This window comes from Pseudoliparis swirei, chromosome 11, assembly GCF_029220125.1.
Source record: "Pseudoliparis swirei isolate HS2019 ecotype Mariana Trench chromosome 11, NWPU_hadal_v1, whole genome shotgun sequence".
Taxonomy (NCBI): domain Eukaryota; kingdom Metazoa; phylum Chordata; class Actinopteri; order Perciformes; family Liparidae; genus Pseudoliparis; species Pseudoliparis swirei.
The window spans coordinates 9,677,730-9,691,763 of record NC_079398.1 but is presented as its reverse complement, the minus strand read 5'-3'; the positions used below and the strand labels follow the sequence as shown (position 1 = coordinate 9,691,763).

Genomic DNA, 14,034 nt, shown 5'->3' with positions numbered 1-14,034 from the left:
ATTAGTTTAAATCCTTCCAACAAAAAGCAAGATTACCCATTGACTACGAAGATGCCTGATAATAAAATAAGTGCACATTATGTGCAAGATGCACCGCAGAATCAAAGCAACACGTGACATGACAAATCCTGGAGGTAATGAGAGGATTAATATACTGGAATGGGGATCTAGTAATCCGGGAAGAAGGGCTTTACAAACTTCCCAAGAGCAACAAGACTGAAATGTTTAGTTGTTACGAAGCTGCCGTTAAACTATGGAAGCCCGTTTCCGACACTGTGAGAAAAAAAATTAGGATCCTGTAAGTCAGAATAATGAGATACTATCTCATTATGTCGACTTACTATCTGATAATAATAGATAGTAAGTCGAAATAATGAGATAGTATTGAATTATTATGAGATACTATCTCATAATAATTAGATAGTATCACATTATTTCGACTTAATTCAATTCAATTCAGTTTATTTGTATAGCCCAATTTCACAAATTACAAATTTGTCTCGGAGTGCTTTACAATCTGTACACATAGACATCCCTGCCCCAAAACCTCACATCGGACCAGGAAAAACTCCCAAATAACCCTTCAGGGGGAAAAAACCTTCAGGAGAGCAACAGAGGAGGATCCCTCTCCTCGGATGGACAGATGCAATAGATGTAATGTGTACAGAAGGACAGATTTAGAGTTAAAATACATTCAATGAATATGACAGAGTGTATGAATAGTTCATAGTAGGCATATTCCACGATGGAGACCTCCACGATCCATCAGGCAGATGGCGGTGGGGAGGAGGGCGGAGTCCCAACAGGGCAGTGGGGTAGTCATGAGCAGGAATTCCCCGACCCAGACGATCCCTCAGGGAGATAGGACCTATGCCGTCCCATAGGGGCCGATGACCCCATGAGGCGTAAAGTCAAAAGGACTTCGGGAGAAAGCAGAGTTAAGCGTGTGATTGAGAGATGAAAATTCATCCTTAAGGAGAGAAAAAGAGGAGATAGGTACTCAGTGCATCCTAAACGTCCCCGGCAGCTATAAGCCTATAGCAGCATATCAAGGGGCTGGACCAGGGCAAACCTGATTCAGCCCTAACTAAACTCTGTCAAAGAGGAAGGTCTTAAGTCTACTCTTAAGCGAGGTGACTGTGTCTGCCTCCCGGACTGAAACTGGATGCTGGCTCCATAAAAGAGGAGCTCGATAAGTAAAGGCTCTGGCTCCCATACTACATGACTAGACTCTAGGAACTACAAGTAGACCCGCATTTAGTGTGCGTAGCTCTCTAGTGGAGCAATATGGTACGACAAGCTCCTTAAGATATGATGGAGCATCACCAATCAAGGCTTTGTAGGTTAAGAGAAGAATTTTAAAAGTGATTCTTGATTTTACTGGGAGCCAGTGCAGAGCAGCTAGTGCAGGAGTGATGTGATCTCTTTTCTTAGTTTTAGTGAGAACACGAGCTGCAGCATTCTGGATCAACTGGAGGGACCTAAGAGATTTATTAGAGCAGCCTGCTGATAAGGGTTGCAGTAATCCAGTCTCGAAGTAACGAGCGTGAACCAATTTTCTGCATCTTTTGAGACAAGATGTGCCTGATTTTTGAAATATTACGTAGATGAAAGAATGCAGTCATGAGATTTGCTTTACGTGGGAGTTAAAGGACAAGTCGATCAAAGATAACGCCAAGATTCTTTACAGTGGTGTTGGATGCCAGGGCAATGCCGTCTACAGAATCCACATCACCAGATAATTGATCTCTGAGGTGCTCAGGGCCGATTAAAATTACTTCGTTTTGTCTGAGTTTAACATCAAGAAGTTGCAGGTCATCCATGTTTTATGTCTTTAAGACATGCTTGAATTTTACAGAGTTGGTTGCTCTCCTCTGGTTTTATCGATAAATATAGTTGAGTGTCATCTGCATAACAATGAAAGTTTATGGAGTGTTTCCTGATAATATTGCCCAAAGGAAGCATGTATAAGGTAAAAAAAATTGGTCCAAGCACAGAACCTTGTGGAACTCCGTGATTAACGTTGGTGGTTATCGGCGTCATCGTTTACAAATACAAACTGAGATCGATCTGATAAATAGGATTTAAACCAAATTAGTGCCGTGCCTGAAATGCCAATCGACTGCTCCAGTCTCTGTAACAGGATGTCATGGTCAATGGTGTCGAATGCAGCACTAAGGTCTAACAAGACCAGGACAGTGAGAGGTCCTTTATCTGCTGCCATTAAGAGGTCATTTGTAATTTTCACCAGTGCCGTCTCGGTGCTGTGGTGTTTTCTAAATCCTGATTGAAATTTCTCAAATAAACTATTATGATGTAGAAAGTCGCACAACTGATTTGCGACCACTTTCTCAAGGATCTTGGAGAGGAAGGGAGGTTAGAGATCGGTCTGTAGTTAGCCAATACCTCTGGATCCAGAGTGGGCTTCTTCAGGAGAGGTTTAATAACAGCCACCTTGAAGGAGTGTGGTACGTGGCCTGTTAGCAGAGACACATTGATAATATCTAAGAGAGCCGCCAATTAAAGGCAAAACGTCTTTAAGCAGCCTCGTCGGGATGGGGTCCAAGAGACAGGTAGGCGTGTTGAAGTAGAAACCGTTGAAAATAATTGGTCACGGTTGATAGGAGAAAATCCTCCAAATATACACCAGGGCATACAGCGGTTTCCAAGGCCATTCCACTTGAGGACAGATTGGCACTGGTTATGGGCAAGAGATTATTAATCTTGTCCTAATAGTTAAAATCTTTTCATTAAAGAAGTTCATAAAGTCATTACCACTAAGGTTTATAGGAATGCTCGGCTCCACAGAGCTGTGACTCTCTGTCAGCCTGGCTACAGTGCTGAAGAGAAACCTGGGGTTGTTTTTATTTTTTTATATTATTGATGAGTAATAGGCTGCTCTGGCATTACGGAGGGCCTTCTTATATGTTTTAAGACTATCTCGCCAAACTAAGCGGGATTCTTCGAGATTAGTTGACGCCATATGCGTTCAAGCTTCGTGACGTTGCTTCAGTTTGCGGGTCTGAGGGTTATACCAGTGAGCAAACCTCCTCTTCCTCACTGTCTTCTTCTTCAGAGGGGCTATCGAGTCCAGTGTCATTCTCAGAGAGCCTATGGCACTGTCAACAAGATGATCAATCTGGGACGGACTAAAGTTAGACCAGGAGTCCTCTGTTATATTGAGACGTGGTATCGAATCAAATACAGAAGGAATCGCTTCTTTAAATTTAGCTACAGCACTGTCAGTTAGACATCTAGTGTAGAAACTTTTGACTAACGGAGTACACTCCGGTAGTATAAATTCAAAAGTTATGAGGTTGTGGTCTGACAGAAGAGGATTCTGTGGGAAGACGTTCAAATGCTCAATGTCAACGCCATAAGTAAGAACAAGATCAAGCGTGTGGCCAAAGCTGTGAGTGGGTTTCTGTACTCTCTGACAGAAGCCAATCGAGTCCAACAAGGAGATGAATGCAGCACTAAGGCAATCATTATCAACATCCACATGGATATTAAAATCTCCAACAATAATAACTTTATCGGTTTTAAGAACCAAACTTGATATAAATTCTGAGAATTCAGATATAAACTCTGAATATGGACCTGGTGGCCGGTACAGAATCACAAATAGAATTGGCTGTAGTGTTTTCCAGGTTGGATGTGAAAGACTAAGAACAAGGCTTTCAAATGAGGTGTAGTGTAATTTTGGTTGAGGATTAATTAATAGGCTCGATTCAAAGATGGCTGCTACTCCACCTCCTCGACCGGTGCCTCGAGGAATGTGAGTATTAATATGACTTACTATCTATTATTATAAGATAGTAGGCTAAGACGAAATGAGATCGTATCTCATTATTATTATTTACAGGATCCTAATTCTTTAATGAGATTTACTATCTGATAATAATTAGATACTAATTCAAAATAATGAGATAGTATCTTATTATTATGAGATACTATCTCATTATTATGAAAAAAAAATTCTCACAGTGGCGGAAACGGGCTTCCATATCAAACACCACCGAAGAAGAAGGAAAAAGATCCACATTGTGGTTTGTTGCTCCATCAACAGCTCGGCCCCGTGATGTCGTTCCACTCCCGTCCGATAGGGGCAGCACCGCTCCACGGCTGGTAAACAAGTAACCCAGCCAGCCGACGAACTGCTGGAACGAGCAATGAAAGGTTATTCCATAGGTGAGTGGACTACCAAGTAGTTATTGCGTGTTCATATTTATCATGTGGCAGCAAAGTAATAACGGACAATGCCGTGTATTGGCTAGCAAGCCCGGGGGGAGGTGCACGTGCCCTATAATAATGAGTCTAATGAAGAAAAGTCACGTTGAAGCTAGCTAGCCCAGTCCGCTTCCCCTCGGGTTCAACTAAAGCCTGGAAAATGTCACGCTCAATGCAACAGTTCAGACAGCGTGTGGACGCACACGATACAATATGCCTGAACTGTGAAATTACTCTGATATAAATGTTTGTTGTCTGCTCGTGTCGAGCTAAACCTACACAACGCCACTTATGGAGAAATCAACAAACGCAGTTTAAAATGCGTAGTTCAGCTTAAATTGTGTAATTGCGTTCTATTAACCTATTCTTTTCCACACAATATACTTACAACAGTGTTTCCATTTACCATCTAGTATCACGTGAGTGTGGCACACCAGGGCTAGAACTAAAATAAAGCTTTTATTTTGAAGGTGCATTTACTTACCTTACCTTCTTAACAACGGTACTTTAGCAATTAAACAAGAAACGATGTATCTCATACAATAACTGTTACTATCAATACGGAAATGAGCCATGATGGAAGAGTAAATCTAAAATGTTGGTCTTGATCAGCTTATTCTTGACCTTCATAACATCAGGTGACAATTTATTGTAAGAGATGATTCATAGGTGTATAAATAGACTATTTTAAAATGTCAGTGATGAAATTTATATTATTAATACACCTACAATCATTTTTACAAACTGCCTTTAATACTGAAGAACAGACATCTCCCAGAATGCTTCACGTTTTCCTTTAGTGACCAGGTGGAGTGCCAACATGCAGAGTTTGGTGGTGCAGGCACTTGCCATGAGGCAGCTCGGCCGGTTGAACCCCCGCCACCTGCTGGCTGCTGGATATGGACTCAGGCAGACTGAATGGTGTCCCAGGACCATCCACACGCGCCAGCTGTGGGGCTGCTGTGCTCTCCCCGGGCTCGGCTGTCACCGGCCCGCTTTACTAGGCAGAGACGGCGCCAGGGGCTGGTCCGTCCACCATCCGAGGTTTAAGAGCAGCAAGAAGAAAGGCGCCGCGAGGACAGTGCAGGAGGACGAAGAGGATGAGGATGATGAGGATAAAAAAGACCCTGAGGAGAGGGATTATGAAGATGGGGTGGACGAGGACCCAAATCTACGAAAGGACTATAAAGACATGGAGAAATATGTGCCGTCCTTTCGGTACGATGTCATGATGAAAGCCGGCCTGGACATGTCACGCAAGTGAGTCGCTTCCTCTCGGACGCCGTCAGCTTTGAATACCCGAAGTTTTCCTTTGTTGTCGGCTCATTGGAACTAAACCAGTGCTCGACTGGTGAATTTGTTCCCCGTGGTGTGCTACCTGTGGTGTTTTAGCCTCCTACAGGAATAACTGATGGTGACATTTGAAGCATGAACATAACTTGTCGACTAAAGGACCGTTAATAAACCCCTTTTTCTTTTGTCCTAAAACAGTAAAATTGAGGACGCCTTCTACAAAAACAAGCTCAGGCTCAACGGAGAGATACTCCTCAAGAAAAGTAAAACGGTGAGTTACAAGTTACACATGCTCGCCAAAAAAATATCTCGCTGCCCCACGTGTGCCTTGTAACTCTGTTCTCATTGAATCCTACCCCGTTGTGTATCCAGGTGAAGGTCGGGGCCACCTTGGACCTGGTGCTGTCGGAGAACCACGAGGAAAACACAGTCACTCTGATGAGAGTCGTCTTCCAGAAGTTTTTGGGCCAATCCAACAACCAAGAAAAGTACAAGGTCGCCATAAGGCGCTGGAAAAGTGTCGAGCTTCCTTCAGACGAGGCCATTAAGCCGTGAACTGGGAGCAGGGCGGTGTGGACTGGGACGTCATTTACCGGTGAAGGCGACCGCGGCCGGAGAGATGAATGCGACCAGATGAGCGGTCTCTAATGGATTGTAAAGGTTAACAGGTCTCAGCTGGTTGGGAGAAAGATTCAAAGTGTTTACCATTCCCCACTATGCTGTGACTCTTCCAATAAAGGTGCACTTTGACATTTTGAGATCGTTGTCCCAATGAGTCGCTGGTGGACGGCGCACATTTGCTTTGTGGTACGTTCGGCTACTCTTTCCACATCGAGGCTAAAACGTACAAATGGTAAGCGTGAGTAGAAGCACTATTTATGTTGCGCTCGTTGGGGCGGTTTCAGGAAGGGGTCACCTCTGAATCCTCTGAATGTCCAGTTTAGAGACCTCAACAGGAACACTGACGCCAACACGTAAAACAGTCCAACCAGGTGTCATATTCATAGCTGTGGTTTTATTAGAAATCGGTTACCATGATCCATTGTCATGTTAAATTGTCTTTTATAATATAAACTTCTATAAGAAGGCTTAACATAAGCACATTGTTATTAAAACAGTGGTGGCACAATGCTACATCAGTAACTGCAAAGGAAACATATCACGCCGTCGTGATCCATTTCTATCCATAGGGCAAATATGTGGCCTACGCTATAAGCTACTATCATCGTTATCGCTTTTAAGGCTACAACATCTATCGACACGGTTTGTTAGATGAGCTACGGCTCATAAATAGAAGCAGTTTTATCCAACGATAAGACTACATGAGCCACAACCTCTACTGCTGTAGTCACTAAGTAAAAGATGACTCAGGGCTCGATCACACCGGACGCAACGCTCAAAAACGTATCGTTAGGAAAACCATCGCTCTCCGACGGCACGGCGCCTTTCGTGCGCGTCTTTTAAAAGCCGCGCGGCGCGTTTTTCGAGCGTTTTTTAAGGCGCTCCGACTGACTCCGGCTCAGCCGGAAGTGCAACTCAAAGCGCTCGCCATCGAGACACAATTCACGGAACAGATGGTGGTATTCGAGGTGGAATATGCCTACTACGAACTATTCATACTCTGTCATATTCATTGAATGTATTATAACTCTAAATCTGTCCTTCTGTACACATTACATCTATTGCATCTGTCCATCCTAGGAGAGGGATCCTCCTCTGTTGCTCTCCTGCAGGTTTCTTCCCTTTTCCCCCCCTGAAGGGTTATTTGGGAGTTTTTCCTGATCTGATGTGAGGTTTTGGGGCAGGGATGTCTATGTGTACAGATTGTAAAGCACTCTGAGACTAATTTGTGAAATTGGGCTATACAAATAAACTGAATTTAACTGAATTGGTCGTACTCTAGCCTTTTCTTTTCTAGACATCGTGAACCCAAAACCTCGGGGCTTTTTCCTCCTCCTCATCCCACAACGCAGCCGTCTGCTTGAATCCATCTTGTCAATGACGTTTTTTCGCCCGGCTGCGCACGCAGGCGCGCTCTGCCGTTTTACAAGTCGCGTCAGGTGTGATCGGAGCTCTGAACAGCTTGGCTTCATCCTACAGAGGACAGTTTGTAAAAAGTTACACAAAGCGCTTTCAGCTTATATACTGTGCAATTATTATTATTTCTCTTCCAACCAAGTGTTGCCTAAGTGAATACTACGGTGACTAGGACACAGTGCTTGACCTCTTGGCCTTTTTGAGGATGTCGCACTTCTTGCGATTCGGCCGCCGGCAGCGTTCGTCGATGCTCGGCACGCATTCGTAGTGCCACACCTCCTCCATCTTATCCACAGGATACACCGCCTCCACGTAGTGGCGGATGAGTCGGAGGCGGGTGGGGTCGAGCTGCTTCTTGTTGCAGGCCCCCGAGTGGTTGTACTGCAGCCGCAGGTTCTCCTGAGTGAAGAGCTCCGGGAAGAGGCGCACCAACAAGCGGGCGGCGAAGTTCCCGACGGAGAGACTCTGCTGGACGATTTCCCGGACCTCCGCGTCCGAGAGCAGGTAGAGGGAAGGGACGGGGAAGTCCGGCGTGGAGATGGTCAGCTCCTCCAGGGGGATCTTACAGAAGTCTTTACTACTTTTCTCAGGCGGTAGAGGGGGAGCGTCCGAATCCTCCCTCGTGCTATCTGGGTGGAGCTGGTTCAGGTGGCAGAGAAAGTCCTGGTCCGACTCGTGGCCGTAGACTTTGCGCTGCTGCAGGTAGGATCTCCGCTGCTCCGTGTCGCGCCTCCTGCACCGCTCGTCCAGCTTGCCCACGAATTCCAACATCCACACGCGGTCGTTCTTGGCCCGAGAGTAGACCAGCTGCACGTAGTGGCGGATGAGGTTCACGCGAACGGGGTCCAGCTGCTTCTTGCCCAGGGAGCCGCTGCAGTTGTACTGCTTGCGCGCGTTCTCGTGGGTGAAGAGCTCGGGGAACATGAGCACCAGCAGCCGGGAGGCAAAGTTCCCGATGGACAGGCTGCATTCATAGTTGTTCTTCAGCTGCTCCCTGGGCAGCAGGTACTCCTGGGGCACGGGGAACTCGGGGAGAGGAACCTCGAGATGGTCGAAATCCACGGGCGTCAGCAGCGACTTCTTGGCCTTGCGGCCGAGCATTTCGTAATCGCCCACCTCAGGTACCTCGATGACAGAATCATCCCCGGGGAGGCCGGCCAGGTCGTAGCCCTCGAGGTTGTCGTTGTCGCCGTCGCTCCCGTTGCTGCGAGGACCCTCCAGAGCGTCCTCCATGTGCTGAATACACACCTGAAGCCAGCTGTCCTCAGGCACATCTGGGAAATTTGCTTCCATGTACTTCCTTATGATTTCCATCTTGTCCGAGTCCAGGATGAGCTGCCCCGCGCTGCCGCAGGGACCGGAGCCTTCCGGCATTCTCCCCTCTTCGAAAACCTCGGGGAACAGACGGTGCATGAGAAACACCACGAAGTCCTCGGGCGAGGAGAACTCGTCCAGCTCCTCCGTGGCTCGCGCGTCGAACGCGAGGTCCGTCGCGGCGCCGCCGCTCTGCTGCTCCTCCGACGGGGCGTGCTCCTCCCGGCCCTGCTCGTCGATTAAGCGGCAGGTTTCGGGGCGCTCCGCCTTGATCGCGGCGCCCGCCGCCGCCGCCGTCGTCGTCTTCCGGAGCAGCCGAGCGCTCTCCATGTCCCTCTGCGCCCAGAAGCGGTTGAACACGTCGTTGACCTGGAGGAGGCACTCGTCCTGCCAGACGCCGTTGCCCTTGACCGAAGGGTAGCACACCTCCACGTAGTTGCGGATCAGCTGCAGGTGGAGGGACTCCAGCGTTCTCCTGCTCGCCACGCATTCGTGGGCGCACTCCCTGGCCTTGAACAGCTCCGGGAAGAGATGCACCAGCAGCCGGCAGCCCAGCTCCCCGGCGCTGGAGGTCTGCTCCATCAGCTGATTCAGCTCGTCGCTCGTCAGCAGATACTCGGGGGGCGGCTGGAACTCGGCCCCCATCTCGGCCGGCTGGATCTGCTTCTTTATTCGCAGGACTTCGAGGGTGAGCAAATCCACTTTGCTATGCAGCTGCGTCATGCTCGAGTTGAGCGTGTTGATGATGAGAAACATTTTCTCAATCAGCGGATAAAGGCTGGCGTCCGTTGACGGGGCTTGGCCTGAGGCGTCATTGGCGGGGGGGGTCTCCGACGGGCCGTTTCCCTCCGAGCTCTGGAGCTTGGACGAGAGGATGGCGGCGAAGTCGAGCCGATCGGCGGCGGCGGCCCCGTGAGCGGCCTGCTGCTCCAGGCTCGGCGTGATCCTCCTCTCCGAGATCCTGTGGGAGATGCTGAAGAGGGGCTTCCTGTAGGAGACTCGGGGTTTCTGCTGGACGTGGTTCCTCCTCTCTCCGGTCGTGGCGAGGCAAAGTGGCTCGTGTCTGCCGCTCTCATCCATCAAGTGCCGCCTCATCTGGACAGAGTGAATAACATTCAGAACACACGCGTGTGGGAGACGCCTGTAGGATGTGAGGTCAGTGGAGGTCAGCTCACCTCGCTAGAGAGTCTGGCTCTCTTGCTGCCAGTGGTCTGGTACGTGTAAGGGCCCCTCCCCGAAGACGGCCGTGAACCAGCCTCGGGGGCTCCAGGAGACCCTCCTCCGAGTGCTTCAGGTGACTGGCAAATAGAGACGTCCTCCGATTCCTCCTTAACGTCCTGGACATGATTATGTTCTGCAAATAATGAGAGGTTCACGTTTACTTTCTTAAAAACTACTGGTTGTCTGGTTCTCATTTATATACACACAGGAAAGTTGAACGTTGGATTGTTTGTGTTTTTTGGTGACGTACGGTGATTATTAGAAGAAATGGATCTCGCTTTACACTGCAAATATATTGATCTTTATTTAGACACCGATAGGCGCTGCGGTAGTTACCGTTGTCAAGCATCGCTTCTTCTGAAACTTCTCCATACTCAGAGGAATTCATGGCCTGGAAGAGTGAATCACAAACATATGGAGTCACAAATAAAAATAAGTTTAATATACATCACGAGCAGGACAACACACAATACAGAAGAGCGGGAACTATGAGTACATGTATTGTTTAGTCCATAATGTTGATGTTCAATATATTCCTAAAGTATCTTTAAGGTATTATTAGCCCTCCGTCTTTCTTGCTTCTCTAACCTGCAGGATGTGGACTGAGAAAAAAAAGACATTTCCAGAACCGGAAGTCCACCAACTAAGCAGCCGTTGGGCTTCCCACCACAGGTCCGAACTGCCCATTGCACTTCTCTTATCGGCGTGCGGGAGCTGCAAGAGGCGGCTCGCGGGACCAGCTGCAGCCGAACACCGTAGCCCGTGAGGACGGTACCAGCTCAACGTGCCTGTGTTCCTCCAGAGAAAAGGAAGAAGCTCGGTGCGCTACCGCCGGGCACTGCGCGCTGTGTGCACGGCGCACACAGGAGTCGCCTCCTCGCTCTCCTCCGGCTACTTCCTCATTCTTCCGCCCCGTGAACCCTTGAACCAAAACACGAGCCGTGGGAACGAGAGTCCATCACGAACTTGTCCCTTGAACGCAACATTTCATAAGCGAATTGTAATGACGCGGCGATGTTTGCGTGGACGAGTCCCCCCCCCCCCAACCCAACCCCTCCCCTCTTCCTCCTCCCCCTCTCAGGCTCTCGTTAAATTAACGGTAAAGGCGCGTGACCGGCGGTTGGAGCTCACCTTCACGAGTCCATGCAATCCTTTCGGACTGTTAGCGGCGTGTCGGACATGTCTGCGGCCTCTCACGCGGCTGTGTTTGCAGCTAACAGTTGTTCTTGTTGTTGATACATTTTTTTTCTCTTGCTCGCTCGGCTCCTGTGCTTTCTCGCGTGACGTGACCGGGGCGCGCGCCTGCTGTGTCACTTCCGCACAGCTGTGGGGAGAAGGGTGGGAAGAAGAAAAAAAGAAGAAAAAAAAGAAGAAAAAGTTATTATTCTGTCTCCATGAAATAACGTTGATGTTAAACTCGTATTGTTGTGTTGAAACAATAGTTATAGTTCCGCGTTTAAAAATAATAATAATAGTTTGACAGCTGTCATGACGCTGAGGCTCACGCGAGGACTCAGAGCTCGTGCTCACACGTTTTTGTTTTTGTTTTTGCAATGTACAGTAAATTAAACCGCCCACATTATACAACGAGCTAAAATCAGCTGATTGGCCAACTACACCATTGCAATGTTAACATATTAGTGCACCTGTAAAAAATAATCGTATATAGCCTTTTCTATATCCATAATATAAAGCAGAATAACTAAATGTTTGTACTTTATGTAAACAGTGGAGCGCAATGATTCGAGTCATGCAAGTTGTTTCGTAAAGCAAAAACAGAAGTGGGTAGGAGTGATACCTCTTGATCCACTATCTCTGTCCACCATGAACTCCAAAGCACACATTACATGGGCGAACAGCGCCCTCACGTGGAGAGAGGCCGCAACAGCAGCGCGAGCTCTGGGCCGCATGTGAAACAGCGACGGTTGAAATGAAATGGCACAATCTTTAAATTAGACAAAGGAGAATGAAGTAGGAATACTATTTTATCGATAACGACTTGGCAGTGACTCCACTCACGTGTTCGACATAATTAAACATGTTCTTGCTACATATTGTTTTCTTTCATTGCATCGATAGTTAATGTTTGTGACCTAAACATCTCACACTGTGCTGTCGATAACTCATTTTAATTTTATTGTCTCCGACAAATTTACCTCAGACAGATTTTTTACAGATGTCCCTATCATGCTCCATGCAACAATGTATTAATTGAGGTTAATGATCTGTAAATGCGATGCCACAGACACATTAATATACCACTCGGTTGCGCTGCATGTTTGTCACGTGATTTGAGACCTTTTGTACACAAACATACTCTTCGTTCTGACAAAAGAAAATTTGCACACAAAAGTTATCTGTTATCAATAATCACAGTATTAAAGAGTATGGAGTCAAAACTTAAACAAATGAAATAATGCCTTGCTGGGAAAATTATTAAGAGGGCAATCATCATTTGAAGCTGCATCGGATTGTAGCAAACCAGGGGCAATTGGATTTGAGAAGGGGGGGGGGCTGGTGAACGGGTTGGTGAGACGTGAACAGATGACCTCACCGTGCCCCCCCCCCCCCCCCCCCACACACACGCACGCAGTCATTATCCGACTAACGAGCCGTCGCTATTGCAGTCTGATCTGTCAGCCAATGAGCGCGGTTGTCCGCCCCCCCCCCCGCGTGGCCCCCACCTCTCCCGGAGCACGGCTCCCCGCGTCAGCTCCCGATGAGGGGGCCGGCGCGTGCCACTTAACACCGGGAAGAAGCTCGTTAAAGTGTCGTTTTTGGCCAATATGCTCGTCTGCGTCGAGGCCTCATCCGTCACCGTCAGCGCGCGATGGCGTTAGCAGGTGTTTACTGAGAGGCCACTCAGGGGAGACAGATGGAGGCGCTCGTCTCACTCCGCGGTCATTTCCCACGCCGCGTTTAGGGGTCACGTGGGGGCTGCGCGCGGGGACGAGCAGCCCACCGCGAACTGCAAACCCCTCAGAACAAATGTCTTTACTCGGAACATTTTAGAAATAATACTTCCTTTTTTATTATCATAGAAGCAATATATCTTAAAATGAACTTTCTGAGTGACAGATGACATCATTCCTGATTAATGACGTATCTCCCGCTGTAAAGGTCATAGGTCAAACTACATTTTGGGGGGATTTGTTTGTTTTTTAATCAGTAAATATTACATACTTGGGAGAAAATAAATTGTTCACAACTGCTTTTGAGCTGCTAGTCAATTTGGCAAATTTAAACATGGTGAATCTATTTAGAAAAAAACTACAAATTAAAAAATAATCATAGCAGTGGTGAGATTATCAGGCACACTTGGTCATATGTGTATATGTCATCCATCGTGGACCCAATGAAGATCAGCTTCCTGATTTTAAAGGCTTCACCACTAACAAATACAACATGGGTACTTTTCCCTCATACTTTAGTGAATAATAAAGGCATAACACTATTTAGCAACAGAGATTACATCATAAAATGGGCATCACAACACACACGTCCGTGTCCTCAGAAGAGAGGCGTCTTTCGGGCCTCAGCCACCAGGGAGTTGAGCTCCTGCTCCGTGCCGATAATCCGGGGTCGCCGAGGTCACTCAACAAAAACAACAGCAGCTCCTGGACTTCCGGGAGAATTGCTGACGGGCAACTCCAACGAATACAAAATGTTAAAAGAATCGTCCAATAGAAGGCCGTGCATCATTGTGCAATACAGACGTACCAATTAGAATTTGGATTACAATATTTGACAGTGTCATCCAACCAATGGGGGCGCAGTGTGACGACACTAAGGGGGGGACGAGCCTCCCACTACTCGCTGATTAACATTTTAAAAAAGAGGGACTGACATTTTGGAAACATTTCATCCTCACGAGCTGGAGGCTCAGAGGAGGTGCAGCTCGACTGCGTCCACGCTTCAAAAACCCCTCTTGGCCAGATG

At 47.6% G+C, this 14,034-nt stretch overlaps 2 protein-coding genes across 3 annotated transcripts; one reads left to right on the top strand and one right to left on the bottom strand.

The window, feature by feature from the left end:
• Window positions 1–4,132: 4,132 nt before the first annotated feature.
• mtres1 (mitochondrial transcription rescue factor 1) lies at window positions 4,133–6,278 on the top strand. The gene is made up of 4 exons (XM_056426903.1): window positions 4,133–4,191; window positions 5,031–5,490; window positions 5,722–5,794; window positions 5,896–6,278. The coding sequence occupies exons 1-4, from the start codon at window positions 4,173–4,175 to the stop codon at window positions 6,076–6,078; spliced, it is 735 nt and encodes a 244-aa protein (XP_056282878.1). The 5' UTR covers window positions 4,133–4,172; the 3' UTR covers window positions 6,079–6,278.
• Window positions 6,279–6,518: 240 nt separating this feature from the next.
• bend3 (BEN domain containing 3) lies at window positions 6,519–12,598 on the bottom strand. Of its 2 annotated transcripts, none has more exons than XM_056426902.1 (4): window positions 11,227–12,598; window positions 10,432–10,486; window positions 10,050–10,228; window positions 6,519–9,969 (listed from the first exon to the last, which is right to left on the bottom strand). In XM_056426902.1, exons 2-4 carry the CDS (start codon window positions 10,481–10,483, stop codon window positions 7,729–7,731), a joined length of 2,472 nt encoding a protein of 823 aa, XP_056282877.1. In that variant the 5' UTR covers window positions 10,484–10,486; window positions 11,227–12,598; the 3' UTR covers window positions 6,519–7,728. The 2 variants fall into 2 exon arrangements, with proteins under 2 accessions (XP_056282877.1, XP_056282875.1); XM_056426900.1 differs by lacking the exon at window positions 11,227–12,598 and adding an exon at window positions 10,684–11,127.
• Window positions 12,599–14,034: the final 1,436 nt, after the last annotated feature.